Consider the following 16977-nt stretch of genomic DNA (forward strand, 5'->3'; position numbering starts at 1 on the left):
TGTAACAATCAGGTTCTAAAAGTGCTGATGGCATATTTTGCCTGTATAGAGACAAAATTCTTGGTTTAGAAACATCTTCTCTAGCCTGGGAGACATTCAGTGCTGGCTGCCTGTTCAGCATTGTCTGTATCTTCTTGTCCCATGTGGCCATCAGGAAAAAGCCTGGAGAGGACCCTGACAGCAGTACTTGAGTGCCTGACATGCTGAGTTCAGTGGACACCTTTGACCACTACTGTCATTCCCAAATTAAATACATGGGTCAGTTTTCATTTCTCAGCACAACAACACTTTACAACAATTTAATTTAATTGCTACATAACAATTCAAGAAAGATTTAATTCATCATGGTACCAAATGCTTTTTCAACATTAAAAGTCCTTGCCTGGGATCCATGTTCCCTATCACCACAAAATCCCATCCTTCTTTTTCTGTCCCTTTTACTCAGTTTCCTACGCTACTCCAAGTAAAAGCCTCTGAAAAACAAACCAGACTGCACACAACAAAGTTAATGTCCCTACCTTTCTTTTGTGAGGGGGACACCGGGTTTAACCAGAAGAATTCCATATCTGTGGAAAACAAACCAATACAAACACATAAAAGCCACATCCTTGATGGGCTGAGCTGATCCCTATCACCCTGACAGCAAACAACAACAAATCACTATCTTTCCCACTCAGCCTCCACAGCAAATAACCCCATGACCTCAGACCACATGAACTTTGAAGAAACTTTTTCACTCATTGCCCATATCTGGTTATCAGGGTAATTTCCCAAATAATATCTAACAAGGAATATTCAGAGGTTTTAAAAGACCTTTCAGCAAATTCCTCAAAGGAGGGTCTCCAGGAAAAACCATCTCTTCGGATACGGATTGTCTCCAGCAGCCCATTGTACCGCAGCTGAAGCAGCATCACAAAGAGGATCAGAGAAACAAAGAGAAACAGGTCATTATGACACCAGTTCTGCTCCTTTGCAGGCAGAAATTACTTCATTCAGCTCTAAACTTCCCCAGTTCAAAATGAAAAAGTTTTTTTCTGAAAATGTTTTTTTGGTTAAGAACTGAAATTACCTCATCCTGTAACTCTGATGATTAACCACTCTGAGTTAGAAGTTGGAAACCATAAAAACCAATGACTGAAATAACTTCACCTTCCAGCCATGGGTACTGCTTTGCTTCTATCCCTTAGAGGATAGCTTCATATTTCCAAATCTGGACACAGAAGTACTCTGAGGCATGGATGAACTTCCTCTTAATCCTATCCTTTCTTATATACATTAAAGAGGATGCTGAGCTTTCTGAACTCTTCTAATCATTTTCAGTATTCTTTAAGGCATCTATACCTCAGACCTGACAGAATATCCAACTAAAATCATATCAGTGCATTTCAGATCCTATCAAAGCAATCCCATCTTGGTTTCTATTCAGAGTTGCCCTGGCTGATGGGTGAGAAGAGTCTCCTCTGGGAAGCAATTTTTCCAGAGTACTGTCTGTACCAGTCCCATCCAGGGGGAGATACAAAGATGAATCCTAGCACCTGACAAGCAGATCTCATTGCATTCATGAAAAAGAAATGAGAGAGATCTAAGACTGCAAAATCTGGAGACTAGCAGACTGTGTCACATAAACAACCAAGTACTCAGAATCTTTACACATATATAAAGTGTGGCCACTCTTTCTCTTGCAAGGGGAGACTCGACTGAGCCACCTTTCACAGCCTTTTGGAGGAATCTGCCCTCCCACTGAGATGTGGCAGAAATCCCTGTAAAGGACACTGTTTTTGCTCACCTGCAGCAGCACCACCTGGTTGTCCAGCACACCTGGCTCCTTCTGGCTGTTGGGCTTTATGCAGCGCACAAAGTGTGGGTTGGCAGAATACATCCTCTCCATGAGCACCATCAGGGAATGCTGGCAAGGGCAGAGGAAGATCAACAATCCATCAAGCCAAAGCACTGCCACATGTACAATATCCTTCAGCTAGGACTGTTTTCTCACCCTGCAGCAACTTCCTGGGTTCTGCCAACAACTGGGCCCATCCCACCACGATCAGCCCTGCCTGGCCATCAGGAAAACCCCTGTCTACATAATGTCTGCTTTAACCATGCTTAGCACTCTGTAAGCAGTGCAGTGATACTTGCAGTGATAAAATTATCACTGCTTTCATCTCATGGGGCACCTCAGGGTAGCAGTAGCGTACCCGGAACTGAGCTCCAGCAGACTGCTTCCGTGTGCTGTTGAACTTGTCATCTGCTCCTGGCACCACCTGAAACCAGACCAAAACAAAGGATCAGCCCCAGAAAGAACTGCTTGATTGACAGCCAAAGAGCACTGCTGGAAAGCAGATGGCAAAAAAGGAGGGAGAATGGATGTAACGGGAGGGAAGACAAGCTAAACATCTAAATGGGAGAAGCAAGCACAAAACATGGTAAAAACCAAAGGAGAAACTGTTACAAGCTGATTGCTGCCTGCTCTTATTTTAAGCCAACTACTGTCTGCCCTTTTTCAGACAGTTTCTCAAATAGTAATTATCAGGTAACATTTATCAATTGTGATATGGACCTGAAGTGCAATACCTTGGCTTTCACATGAGGCATCAGGGTCCCCGTCCTGGAGACAGTGGCTGGAAGAACAGAGACAATTAGTTGATTTTGTACCGTTGCAATGTGCTAGGGCTAAACATTCAAACCTCACTTCACACACAAACCTCCTTACAAATACTGAATCATAAGATGTTCAGTTTCACACATGGAACTACTGTAGGAAGCACATAAGGCAGTCATTACTAATTTCTGCCACTGAGAAGACAAGACCATCAGGTTATTAAATAAACCTAAATGACTTTCAGTAGAATTATCATCAATGGGCATCTAACAGTGCAGAAAAAATGGCACAGGCAGCAAATGGGGAGCTCACCTACAGCACTCAGGAGGTTATTTATCAGATATTTATCAGATAATCATAGAATATCAGGAGGTTATATATCAGATAGCTTATAACTAATTCAGTGACAGGATGAGAAAACCAGGGAACTTTAATTTACTAAAGGATCTAGTAAGAGTCTTGTGCACCCTTGATGTAATGGCATCATGCGAATCATAAAATCACAGAATGAGGTCAGCAGTGTCTTCTGGAGGTCATCTGGACCAAACCCTTTGCTCAGCACCCAAAGCCATTGCCCAGACTGGACAGCCAAACTGAGAACAGGTTGTATCTGATGTTTACGAACTTTGAAAGAGTTGGGACTAGGCTAAGTAGCTTCAGTAAGTGAGAATATGGTAATGAAGAAAGATAGTCCTGAGCAGTAGCTGAAAAACACAGTGGAGCCTAGAAATTAAATTCATTAGTTTCTTGTAAATCCCAGAAAGTGGCATGGACTGAATGGGACCAAAAAAATACAAAATTTCTATACCAGAAGCACAGTGTTCAGCCAGCCAATTTCCAAGGAAGTATCCACCTGACCTTTCTCTAAATTTTTAATTTAATTAGAAGCCTTGGAGAATCTGAATGCTTATTGATAACTGGAAAAGGGGAGCATAGTGATATGACCTAAAGAGTTTTTTTAACAATTTGTGAAGCTCCATTTTTAGAATCTATGATCTTGACCAGCTTCATTTCTAGACAAGAACAGAGTGTGTAGAAAGGACCAGTGAAGACAGTCCTGCACTGGCCTTGGAGAAGATGGGAAAGCATCTGAGGGGTACCTAATTCTCGGGAAGGGGATACCCCTGCCTTGCTTTCCATGGCAGGGAATAAACATGTTGCTCTGACAGCTCCACTGCAGGCTGCAGCATTCCCAGAGTCCCCCTGGCACTGCCAGCTGTGAAACACACGAGCCTCATGCCCACACTTAACTCTTGCCAAGGTGGGCCCTGGCTCATGCTGGATGTGCAGAGGACTTGCCTGTGAACAGCACACTGAGCAAGGGGGTGACACTGTTGATGAAGAGCCCACGGACGTTGGCTGGCACGGTGTCTCTGTTCTTCTCTAGAAAGCCCCTGGCAGCATATTGTACCTGGGGAAAGGGCAGCAGGTCACTGAGGACAGCAGGGCACACAGGCTGGCTCTAAAGGCCACTTCTACAGCCTGCTGGGAGCTGACCATGAGTTAAACTGAATGTAATCTGCCCTGCACATGAATTCTTCAAAGACACATGCACCCCATTCAGATGCCAGCCCTGAGGAACCAAACCACGCACATGCCAGAGGCATCAGAACCACAGGACTGCAGCATAACACCAAAACATCCACTTTTTACATGTTAAATGTTAATTTTGTAATAATGAATGCCACAAATAATAACTTAGTCAACAATGCTGAGATTAGATTACTAAACAGCAAGTTACAATGACCTGAATTGTCATATCTGCTCCTGTTCCAAAAATTATCTCAAATCAATTCAATTTAATGTGGACCAATGCTTTCAATACTGGTGGCAGTAAAGTTACATGCAATAATGCTGAATCTCAAGCTGCTTAGATACCAGTGAATGGGTAAATAACTACCTTCACTTTCAAAACATTAATTACCCTGCTGTTTACACAGTGCTCCTAGGCGTTTGCAAAAAAATAGTCACTGCTGTGTTCTGGAACCCATTAGGTAAAGAAAAAGCCTTTAGCCTGTCCTTTGGTGCTGCACAGTGGACACAGTACTTTAATTTATAAAGTACTACTTTATGACTAGAATCCTAATAGAATGGTGATTAGAAGAATAGCAGATTCATGTAAATAATGCTACACTTCTGAGAGGTAGCCCCACTTTCCTGAGGGTAATTTTTACATAAATCCCAGCAAATTCTAGGAGGCAATCCACTGGAACACATCACTTCTGTTAGTGTCATCCTCAGACCACACATTCCTTAACATCAAAGCCTTATTTGTCAGGCAACACTCCCACCCCCTCCAACATACAGTCCAACAGCATTCTTCCTGCAAACAGTACATACTTTCCCAGCATAGTGAATGATGCTGAAGCCCAAAACACGGCCTCGGGCTGGCTGGAAGTGTAAATTCCCCTTAAAGCTGCTGTTTAGTTTATCCACAAATGTCTTATCAGTTGCCTGCAAGAGAGCAGATTTCATAAGCTGCAACAGAAGCCTGATGAGGACACACAGAAACAAAACAAAATGTTGGAAGCATCCTTGGCTGTGCAGTAGTCTTCTGCTGTACCTTCTCTCCGACTCTTCTCAGGGATCCAAATGCCACTAGACTGCCTCTGACCAGGATGTCCTGTCTCATAAGTCACACATGGGGACATCTCTGTTCATCCTGCACTCTAGCCCAAGAGCTTTCTCTGTATGTCAGATATACATTGATATATTAGCCCCCAGAATATTTTCCTTGCCTCTTGTCTCATGCATACCTGAGGGAATGCACTCTGCTCATCCAGAAGAGACAGCAGCCCAAGTGGCTTGGCCAGGAGCAGATTCTGCAGGAAAGAAGATGCATGGCAAATATATAAAGCAGAGCAGAACATCCCCTCTCACCCTCACCACCCTTTGCAGAGGTTCTCCCCAGGTGCATCTCCTCCCCGCGGTAGAAAGAGCAAGACTTTTCTCTTGGCTGGATGGACCAATTATATTCTGTCAGTCCTCTCACTCACCAGAATAGGTTCATTATTGTTGAATGTGATGGTCTCCCAAGACAGTCCTTCTTCCTTATAGGCAGCCTGCTCCAGCTGGAAAATGTGCTGAAATAAAGAAAAAAGAGGTTGAAGCACCCACTAGACTTGGTTAGACAAACCCTGAACATCTTCCTTCCTGCCCAGAAAAGAGGATGGGGGTGTGGCACTCTCAGCCACAGCATGAGAGGTCCAAGATGTGGCTGCTGCTCTCCATGGCTCTCTGTAACCCTGGCACTCACTGGTGCTGGTGCATAAAACAGGAACACTTGTCAGAGTGTAAGTGTCCCTGCTATTACAACTTTGATTACTGCTTGATCCTTCTGATCTTCCTTTCCTGTCCCAGTGGCTCCCCTACCCCAGCAGGGAAGGTTGTTGCTCTCTATCTTGCCTCACTATTCACTATTTCTGTCCTTACAGGCAATAGATATGTTTTTCCCCAAGCTCTCCTGCACGTGCCAGGTGGAGCAGTGTTCTGCTTTCCCTGCAACACAAGGTGAGGTCACCCCCAGCAGACTTACATGGTTGAAGAAATGCTGCAGCTGCTCATTGGCCAAGTTTATGCAAAGCTGTTCAAAACGATTCACTGCAAAGTTTTCAAACCCAAAAATATCCAAGATGCCTAAAAAAAGGGAAGAATAGCACATAGTGGAGACTGCAGACCATCCCTGCAGATTACTGTGTACACCAACACACAACTAAATCTCTTTTCACACAGCCCTTGTGGCACAGAGAAAATGCACCCAAGAGAGACACCAGTGGCAGCTCTTCCACAGCTTGAAGAGTTAGTTAAGAGAAGACCTCCTCCAGCTTGGCTTCTCTGCTAAGCCAGAGTGTCCCAGAACAGCCTCACAGTTACTTCAGACCAACTGACTGTTCAGAGTTGAACAAAGCCCTACAGACTTCATACTGCTGACTCTTATCTCTGGCATGATCACCGTTCTGATAATGCATCCCAGCACACAAGCTCTGTGAAACCTCATGCTGTGCCTTGTCCTTCGTTGTGGCTGAGGGATGCACATTTGAGAACAGAACAGGAGCAAGGCAGGCAGAACTCACCTATCTCCCTCAGCTCCACGTCGGGATCCACATTCTCAGCCAGCAGCTCATTGATCTTGCAAACAATCCAGCCAAACACTCGGCCATAGGCCACCTTTGCAATGGAGTCCCGAGCATCTGCACAGAGGGAACAGCAGCGGCTCACTGATGGGCTTTGCAGGAGAGCAGGGCACACAACACAGGCTGGCTCAATACACCCACCTCTAGCAACAATGGCTATATGAAGCTACTCTAAAGACCAGAGAAACATTGGATTGTCTGCATCCTTTGCAAGTGGGAGCTGTAAAAACAGCTCTTTAATTTCAAAATCTTCACAATCTTTCTACAAGATCAGCCATGCCTACCAGGGCATTTTTGAGTCATGCCACTTAGAATATCCAGAGAATTGCTTTCCCCTCTGAAGATACACTAAGTATGGATCCCCCCACTGCTAAACCAAGGGAAAAGCTCCAAATTTTACTTGGAAAATTGGATGGTTCTCTTCCTCTTAACCCATAGTTGCTAGGTGTTTAAATGCTGTAGTCAAGAAAAGGACACGATGCAAAGCTTGCTGACATTCTAAGAAAGAGATCAAATTAACATGATTTATGATTAGAGATGTATATTTTATTGTCTAGAGAAATTTGTAAATCAGAACTAGCTAATCCCATTTCATTTTCTTCTTTCATTTATTTGAAGCAATAATCTCTCTTTTTAATTATCTTTTAAATGAACCTTTTGTTACAGATTTTTTGGATTATTTTCTTGTTTTGTTGAAAGGGAAAATAACACCTTGTGCCTGCTATTTTACTCTTTTCACTCAATTTCTGACACTGTGACATCTTGTTGCTCTCGTGGTTGTTTCTCCATCTATTACCTAGAGCTCTGCACACTGCCAGCACTCTGCAACAGGAGCCTTCCCCTGTTTTCCACTAATACCCAGAGTTTCTTTCTGGGCTGGACTGAAGCAGAAAGCAAAGCTAATTCCTTGGTTTCTCATTTAATCTCTGCAGTCTCCTGGAGACCAAACAAAAGCAGCATTCATGGCCCTCCATGTCAGTAAGCGACTAAACAGATAAACACTGACATACTTCCCTCTGTGTGAGAGGAATGAAGGGGCACAGAAGGACATCTTTGTTCCCAACAAGCTGCACATGTGTGGGGATACCCTTCCATCAAAATCCAGTCTTTCTAGCCAGCACATCTGCAATTCATCATGTTTCCTACCTTCTGCCTGCTGCTGGGTGTGAAACCGCTGGATCTGCTCGCCTCGGGTCACTGATGTTGTACAAATCAGGCATTTTAACAGCTCATCTTCCTGGACTCCAAACTGACCCTGGGAAACAGGAAAGAGACAAGGACAGTCAGTCATAAACCCTTACTCTGCTCATGGGGATTGTGTCTATCTGTGTGTAATGGGGTCATGATTCAGGCTCAGGCCTTTGAGCCGCACTGTAAGGTGAGTGCTACTGCTGGCACCAGAGTCAGATGTGGGCTCTGATCTGCTCCACCCCCGCAGTGACCAGCCTCACACACCTGCTCCCAAACACTTTTTGTTTTGCTCTTCCAGTGCTGCCACCTTTCACCTTCTTTGGGAGCCACGCCAGTCCCTGCTGAGCGGTTTAATGACTTATGGAACAGCACCACACGGAGGTGACTGTGCAGGTGCTAAAGCATCTGAGCTTCAGAGTCACAGGAACCGACACGAGAGGCAGGAAACAAAGCAAACTCAGACACACAGAACCCCTCAGTGGTTTAACAGGAATTCCCCTCCTGTGGGCAAGAAATGAGGAGCAGGCTTTCAGAAATAAGATAAAAAGAAGTTGGCTGCTGAACAGAAGTAGGTGGTTGTTTCTGGTATGGTGTAGGAGGGAAACAAGCAAAAAGATGGTAGTGAAACCAAAGAGCAAGGGTGCTGGAATTTCAAACAGGTCAAAATGAAAAGAAATAGAAAGGGGAGAAGGATGTTACTTTTTTCTGTCCTGTGTTGTTAACAAAGCAGAATAACTTCTCCATCCCATAGAACAAAAATGGAATGGTCCTGGGAAATACATAGCTCTTAATCTGTGATAACTTAATGCAAAATAACAGAAAGCTTAATTCAAGATAACCAACAAAAAATGATAGCATGTAGGGTGGTATCCTTGGACAAAATCTGATGAAAACACAGAACTAATGTGCAGATATTGCACACCTGAATTTCTCTAAGGCATCATCAAACTCGCTAACATAAAACATTTAGTTTTAAAAAGCTTGTGTTTTATGAAGTCAGCAAGGTATATGCTGACTATGTAAGACAAGAAACAGAAGCTGAGACGTATCTCTCTGGGTATGAATAGCAGTGAACACAGATGCTGTCATGGGGTCAAACTGTACACTTCCAAAAAAACCCTTGTTCTTTAGAAACTTTCACATTCTGAGGCAGAAAATATCCTCTGCCAGGAACATCTCCTGCAGTCACACAGCCAGTGGGGAAGAGCATAATACCCATAAGGTTTCGTCAAAATTTCTTATGACTCACCGCTGCAGCCTTCAGCCATCCCTGGGAGGCCTCACTGACCTTCAAAGACCCATTGTTCTCCTCAGGCTCAAAGGTCACATTGCCCAGAGACAACACACCGGCCAAGATAGCCTGCATGTCCACTTGCTCCTAAAACACAAAAGAAAGGTGACTGAAAAACCCACCAGCATGTAGCATGTACAACACAGATGACCCAGAAGTTGGAGAGGTTAAGGGAAGAGGCACAGGCAACCTGTGGGAAAAAGCTCTCCACAAAGTCTGTCAGACTCAGGTGATCTGAAAGTAACATGGAAAATCTAGAGAAAGAAATAGGTCTGAGCTTCAAGAGAGGAGCTACAAAGAAACCCTGTGCCTGCAGGAAGCACAGATGGAAATGAAACAGCCCCAGGACTAACCTGTTCTTGGAAGCCCACCATGTCAAGGGCATTGCAAACCTCTTGGTATTTGTACTTCCAGTGTTCAGCTACTTCCTGTGTACCAAATCGTCCACTTATGTACCTGAGAAAGTGCACATCCCATAGAAACTGTCACACAATCGGCACTGTAACTCAGCCATCCCTAATGGGTACAAAGTAGATCACCAGAAGGGGAAAGAAACTTTTCCAAGGTAGTGCAGCAGATACCCCTGACCTCCCAGCTTCCACGATGATCTGTATCTCTTCACATAGCACCATCCAGATCCCGCTCCAGCTTCCACTAACCCACAGATAAAACCCCAGGGCAGAGGAAGAAACTCCATTACGCTGTTTTCCCCTTCACCACCCACCACAAAGACTAAACTAGGGTCTGCCTTTGACGCACCTGTAGAGTGAGGGATCCAATAACCCATACATCTCCTTCTGCTCTGTAGACAGTCCAGCAAACATGTAGTAGAAGATGTGGAAATTCCTCTCCCCAGTATCTTGTCGTACCACCCGTGACTTCTCTAACAGGTACTCACTCAGCTTGGCACCTTGCACTGCACACAAAAAGGTGACAGGGTGGGGAACTTCACTCTGGGGGACATGAAGCTGCCTGAGCTGTCTCACATCTCTTCTGTACCAGGAGCACAGAATTGTCTAAATTAACTTTCTTGTGCCTAAGACCCTCTAGGCTGCCCAGTACACTGGAAGTGGGGTTCTCCATGCTTCCTGTGGTCTTAGAGATTTCTGTTCACCTCTTTCAGCAGAAACAAAGGCTTCTGGCATCAGAGTATTACTGACACTTACCCTGCACTCTCACCCCCATATCCTTGCTGTACTCCCAGTCTGTCCAAATCCAGGCCTAATCCTATCCAGCCCTATCCAACAATGGTTGCTGTGAGATTTTACTTAATTGCACACCCTTCCCACAGGTAGGCATGTGCCAAAATTTTACCCTCCACAAGTTCTGGCTACGCGAGTCCTCTCCCTCCAGTTCCTAACCATTCCCCAGGCTAGTAATGGCCCTTGACTTTACCTGTATTTCTCTGGAAACGCAGCTGTATGTATTTTCCAAAGCGGCTGCTGTTGTCATTCATCACTGTCTGGGCATTGCCAAAAGCTTCAAGCAACGGATTCACCTAAAACAAGTGAAGAAGGAGAACAACCATTCTTCAGATTAAGCAATCCAATCTAACTTACTTGGAAAAAATTATCTTTAGCATTTTCTAGTCAGAGTTCAGCTGGAAAAGGAACCACTCCATGAATATGGATGAGCACCTGTTTTATCTCTGCCTGGATAAAGAAATTCAAAGAGGCAAATATCACAAAGACTAAGCAGTGTGAGATTAACAATGATCAGTACAATTGAACTGCTGGGATCTCAGTAAGATCATTGACTCATTTTTTAGAAGGTTGGTACAACCTATTTCCACACAGTACCTGCTGTCACTAGATAAATTGAGTGCTATACAAGAGCAGTAAACAAAGTCACCATGGCACTCAGTTGTTAAGTATGACAGCTTAGCTACTGAAATTTGTAGACATAAGGACAGTGTATTATAAAGAAATTAACAGAACAATCAGACCAGCTTGCTAAGCTGGATGCAAAGTAGCAAAATGAGAGTTTTTCTATATTTGAGTAAAGAATGCCTGTCAACTGAAAGAACAATGCCTCAGAGTAGATGCTGGACAGCCTGTTGAACACAGTTTTAAGGTATGATGGCAATCCCCCGGGGGACTAACTTTAGTCCTTGGATATATCTAGAGGAACCAAATAAGATGCATATTATTTCTTCACCATCACATCTAGGCTTTCCAAGGGCAGCTCATCTGGGCTGAAGTGAGTTATTTCCAGGGAAGGAACTGCAAGCTAGCTCTAGACACTCTGCAAACACAGCTCTCCTGCTTGTGGAACCTGCTCAGGTCAGAAGCAGCCTGGCAGTGTGGCCCAAGGCAGCTCTAAGCAGAGACAGCAGCTGTATCAATGCCACGTTCCCACAACCCAGCACAGGCCTTCACCTTGGATTCACCATGGATGACATCACACTGAATTAATACACCATTCCAGGGCCCAAAGCAGAGCACAGGGCATTGAGTTTATGTGTCAATATACTGGTTGCAGGAGGAGCTAAAGCTGGTTTCTGTGAGGAGATGCAAGACACTTTCCCCATGTCCAACAGAGCCATACAGACCTGCCACTGGCCAAGGCTGAGTCCACCAGTGACAGCAGCAGTGCCTCTGGGATAAAAACTGCCGCACACACACAGAAGGGAGAGAGGAGTGGGAATGTGTGAGAGGAACAGCTCTGCAGACACAGGGTCAGTGAAGGAGGAGGGGCAGGAGCTGCTCCAGGAGCCAGAGCAGAGATTCCTCTGCAGCCCCTGGTGCAGCCCTGGGTGAGGCAGCTGTGCCCCTGCAGGCCCTGCAGGCCCAGGGGGGAGCAGAGATCCACCTGCAGCCCCTGGAGGAGCCACAGCAGAGCAGGTGGATGTGCCTGAAGGAGGCTGTGACCCCATGGGAAGCCTGTGCTGGAGCAGGCTCCTGGCAGGAGCTGTGGCCTGTGCAGAGAGCCCCTCACTGGAGCAGGCTCCTGGCAGGAGCTGTGGCCTGTGCAGAGCAGCCCTCACTGGAGCAGGCTCCTGGCAGGAGCTGTGGCCTGTGCAGAGAGCCCCTCACTGGAGCAGGCTCCTGGCAGGAGCTGTGGCCTGTGCAGAGCAGCCCTCACTGGAGCAGGCTCCTGGCAGGAGCTGTGGAGAGGAGCCCTCACTGGAGCAGGTTCCCTGCCAGGAGCTGTGGCCTGTGGAGAGGAGCCCGTGCTGGAGCAGGTTTGCAGATAGGACTTGTGACCCTGTGGGGGGCCCACACTGAAGCACCCTGCTCCTGAGGGACTGTACCCTGTAGAGGGGACCAGACCAGAGCAGTCTGCTCCTGAAGAACCCCAGGGAGAGTCTTGACACTGGAGCAGCCTGCTCCTGAAGGAGTGCATCATGTCAAGGCACCCACGCTGGAACACTCTGTTCCTGAAGGACTGTCTCCTGTGGGAGGGACCCCATGCTGGAGGAGGGGAAGAACATGAGGAAGAAGACAGTAGCACAGGTAAACTGTGATGAACTGACCTCAACACCCATCCCCTATCTGCCTGTGCTGCTGGAGGGAAGAAAGTAGAGAAACTGGGAGTCAAGTTGAGCCTAGGGAGAAGGGAAGACTTGGGGAAGGTGCTTCAAGATTTGCTCTCATTTCTCATCATCTTACTCTGACATTAACTGGCAAGAAATTAAATTAATTTTCCCTAAGATGAGCCTGTTTTGTCTGTGATGGTAGTTGCTGAGTGATCTCACAGTCCTTATCTCAACTGATGAGTTTTTGTTATGTTTTTCTACCCCTGTCCACTTAAGGAGGGGGAGTGACAGAGGGGCTTGGTGGGCACTGGTTGAAGTCAACCTACCACACAGAGAAAGACCTCTATGTTTCTACAGGAAATCTGAAAAGACAGACTTTAAAATGAAGCAGTCCAAGAACTCACTCTTGTTAATCTACCACATGGAAGGTTTAAAGTATGATTTGTTTAAAAAAAACCTCACAGCTCCCTGGGGAGAAATTCAAGTGGAAATATTTCAGACCAAAGAGTCAAATATGTTTCAAAATGAGCTAGCAAAGACATATGAAAAGAGCAAGCATGGCAGTTAGCCAGCTAGCAGCTATGTGCCTGACAGTATAAGTAGCCAAGCATGGGTTACTAAAGAGTGTATGAATTCTTCATCCCTCTGTACCATTAAATCAAGGTCTGATTTTTTTAATGAAAGTGGCATGTTCTACTTTGTTCTACCTCAAACAGGAAATTATTTAGAAAAATGCCACCAATCTCTTGTAAAAGAGAACATGATAAATGATTGCAATGGTTTTCTCTAATTTAAGAACCATCTCCAGCAAACAGAATCACTGACCTACTAACCCTTCTAATTTGTGGCCAGGTATCTCACCATTCTTATCCACTGTTTTCTTATGTGTCTTGTGTGTGGCTCCCTGATTTCCAGTGGTGATTCACCAGCAGGCTTCCTAAGCCTAATGCAAGTTTTCTTGCAGCAGTGTTGCTTCTCTTCTACACCTTCAAGCACCATCCTGCATGACCTACCTGAAGTATCTGCTGCTCCAGCTGTGAGTTGCCTTTGCATAGGTTCATTATGTGCTGCAACAACAACTTTGTACTCTCTGTTTTCCCAGCACCACTCTCTCCACTGCCAAGAAAAAGCAAAATAAATTCCATCAACCTTAAAGTATAGTTGCTCTGCCCCTTATGGCTCAAGTGCTCCATCACTTGAGAGTGCTCTGCAAGAGTTTCACAATTTTTTCATCAAAATCACCTGTGTGAGAAAAAGCTCATGTGCCACAGCTTTACACGTGAACCATGAGGTTCTTCATCAGGGAACTTTTCCCCCTCTGCAGGGGAGTACAGATATACCCCATGCTGTCACTTCTGGATGGGATGTATCAGACAGACCATTTGCTCTGCTTCAAAAGCCATCTGGTACATCAACTTCCTTGAAAATGCTGGAGCCAACAACTTCCTCTTTCTCCAGAGAGATTTGCCCTACCTACATCACACCCACACCTGGATATTGATCATGAGATGCAGTGGCAGTCTCAGATCTCAAGTGTTCACACATCCATGTGCCAGATAGCTGGGAATGCAGGTGCAGAGCTGCCCACACTCCCACAGTGCCAGCAGTGCACGTCACTGTGCTGTCACACATCCACGGCGCCTCCACCTCCAAGTCAAACAACCAGCTCTTGGAAAGGGCATTTCCCCTGTCCTGGGAGAGGGAATGTACAATCATTGAGACAACATGCCCTTAACTGACAACATCACACCAGCTGAGAACTTCAGCATGTGCATGAAAAAAAATAAGTGCAGGAAATGCTGGAGCCATACTTGAGGGCAGGTCCTCATTTCCTCTGAGCCGACCTTTGAGCGTGTGGTGTGGCTTTACTGCTTCGTGGCTGCCAGTGGCTCTGAGCTTGGTATCAAGTGTGTGTCATAGGTGGCTAAAAACCTCAAGCAGGTTCCTGATCTCAAGCACAGGTCAGACCAGCACCGTTCAAAAAATACAAACAAAAAAGGACCATTTTGCCCGCTGAGAACATGCCACCCAGTGCCCCTGCTCAGTATGTCAGGTTTATTTTTATTTTTCAGTTACTCCCTTCTCCACAAAAAAAAATATCCAACAACACTTCCATGGCTCAAGCTTGACCTTAGACCTTCCAACAAGCACAAGACCTTCACAAGGCCGTGCAAGCACAGCTGGTGTGTAACTGCCCCCAGCTCTGAAGAAATGCTAAGTCATCTTCAGGTGACCCAGGTGCTGTACTGCACCACATGCAGGCTATGACTAATGTCCTTTGGGACGGGGAAGGCAAGAGGAGCCAGTAGAATTTGTGGCTGAAGACAATTTGGTAGCAATGAACACTTATGATCTGGCAGCAGCTGCTTCATCCAACATCACCTCTGAAGGATGCAATCCAGACCTCCCAGACTCAGCTGGAGACACCAAAGAGACCACCAGAGACAGCAGATCCTGGTGTGTTTCTGTGGTGTTGTGGGGAGCTGTGGTCTAACAGGAGTGACCTCATCTTCCCTTCCCTGTTCACCCCAACTGTGCTCAGGTAGGAAAACTTGTTAATTAGTGTTTCACCAGCCATAGAGAGGAAAACCATGAACTTCCTGTGACAGTAACACACAGACCAGCTAAAAGGACAGGAGTATATCAGACTCATTTCTGAACTGCTGGCAGAAAACAACCAGACCACTGACCACAAATTCTCACAGGTTACTCTTTCTTGTCTTCCACCTCCCTAGAGAAATACAATGACTGGTCTCTATCCCCCAAAGCCCCACCAGTGCCTCTTGTACCTGCTGACCCCACGGCCACCACTTGCTGAGAGTACTTCATGTAAAGTACAGGCACCAATGCCCTGAAGGCTACAGAAATGAGTGGGGCTCAAGTGCCCCTCAAAGTCAGCTCCAGTCCCACCAAAACACTCAGCAGTGATTCAGTAGTTGACTTCCACACCATGTAGACCGAAAGTACTGATAAAATGATAAGGCAAATACAAAGGAGCATTAAATCAAACAAATTGGCAAGTAGCATTTTAACTGAGAGGACATTTAAACAGTTCTCTACAACACCCAGCTGTAGAGAAGAGGCAGTTAATGTTTCAAGGCTTTCTCCTCGCTTTTCAATGCTTTCTCTGCTAGTTGATGTTGTTTAAGGCTTTCTCGGCTAAACGATGCTATCTGCTGGGCTACAGAGTTCCAGCAGAACAGGAATCACAAAATGGAGTAAAATGTTCGTGGTACCGGTAGGCTCTTTGGGTAAAAGAGTCACTTTTTCCTGACTTCTAGAGCACAGAACTGCCCACGACTTTAACATCCTCCCTAACCAGATTCCCAAAGGTCTTAGAGGAGAAAAGCATGTTTTAATACTTCCTGCTCTTTGCTTACACTTGGGAAGCTCACTTTGTGAAAACTAGTTCCTTCCATTACCATCCTTCCAACTTTTACTACAGCTTTTACCATGGAAGTTGTGCTGCCAGAGCAGAGCACCCAATAGCTTTTCCCAGAGCAGGATTCCAGGGGCTGGTTCCCCACCAGAAGTGAACCCGGCATCTTTACTGTTGTAAAGATTGCTGGCCGAGCTACTCCAGGAAAGCCAGTTTTGTCTGCTCACACGTTCTCACGACGTGCCCGCTCATCTGTCTCGAAAGCGGTCGGGATCAAGGATGTCTTGCCAGCGCAGATGGATTTTCACTCACCAACAGAACCAGAGAGGACCTTCACCTGAACGCTGGGCAGGGAGACCCCAGCGAGAGCTCGGGGGCCACCCCCGGCCCCCGCCGGCCCCGGGACCCCCGCCCGCCGCTCACCTGATGAGGATGCACTGGTTGCGGGGTCCGCCGCCACCGCGGCCCAGCATGGCGTGGTAGGCGCGGCTGGCCACGGCGAAGATGTGGGGCGGCAGCGCGTCGGTCTCCAGGCGCCGGTACCGCTCGGAGACCTGCGGGGAAGCGGCGGCGGAGAGCGGTGAGCGGCCGGGAGGCGGCGGGGCGCGGCGGGGGGCGCGGCGCTCACCTCTCTCCCGTAGAGCGGCAGCGGCTGGAAGGGGTTCATGGCGACCAGGATGTCTCCGATGTCAGTCTGAGGGGACGGGACAGCCCGTCAGCCGAGCGCCCGCCGCCGCCCCCCGCCCCGGCCCCCGGCACTCACGTAGATGCGCTGCTGCAGGAAACGCTCCCGCAGCCCGGCCAGCAGCGCCGCCTCGTCCAGCTCGGCCAGCGCCGCCAGGTCCCCGGCCGCGCCGGGCGAGGGGCCACGCTGCCCCGGCAGCACCATCGCTGCCCGCCGCCGCC

The 16977-nt window shown here is 46.8% G+C and overlaps 1 protein-coding gene across 1 annotated transcript; it reads right to left on the reverse strand.

The window, feature by feature from the left end:
- Positions 1 to 737: 737 nt before the first annotated feature.
- Positions 738 to 16960, reverse strand: LOC136568973 (myosin-IIIb-like). The gene is made up of 19 exons (XM_066569225.1): positions 16835 to 16960; positions 16700 to 16765; positions 16495 to 16625; positions 13706 to 13808; positions 10610 to 10712; positions 9974 to 10130; positions 9568 to 9670; positions 9173 to 9301; positions 7879 to 7987; positions 6673 to 6789; positions 6135 to 6235; positions 5596 to 5682; positions 5356 to 5421; positions 4940 to 5053; positions 3899 to 4010; positions 2572 to 2618; positions 2196 to 2261; positions 1787 to 1906; positions 738 to 899 (listed from the first exon to the last, which is right to left on the reverse strand). Exons 1-19 carry the CDS (start codon positions 16958 to 16960, stop codon positions 738 to 740), a joined length of 2019 nt encoding a protein of 672 aa, XP_066425322.1.
- Between the last annotated feature and the right edge of the window lie 17 nt (positions 16961 to 16977).

This window comes from Molothrus aeneus, chromosome Z (genome assembly GCF_037042795.1).
Source record: "Molothrus aeneus isolate 106 chromosome Z, BPBGC_Maene_1.0, whole genome shotgun sequence".
Classification (NCBI taxonomy): Eukaryota; Metazoa; Chordata; class Aves; order Passeriformes; family Icteridae; genus Molothrus; species Molothrus aeneus.

Coding starts and splice junctions, on each gene's coding strand:
- LOC136568973 (XM_066569225.1), bottom strand. CDS start 16,960: ATGGTGCTGCCGGGGCAGCGTGGCCCCTCGCCCGGCGCGGCCGGGGAC. Junction 10,713..13,705: donor TGGAGCAGCAGATACTTCAG/GTAGGTCATGCA, acceptor CACTTGTTTTAG/GTGAATCCGTTGCTTGAAGC. Junction 7,988..9,172: donor GATGGCTGAAGGCTGCAGCG/GTGAGTCATAAG, acceptor CCTGTTTCCCAG/GGTCAGTTTGGAGTCCAGGA.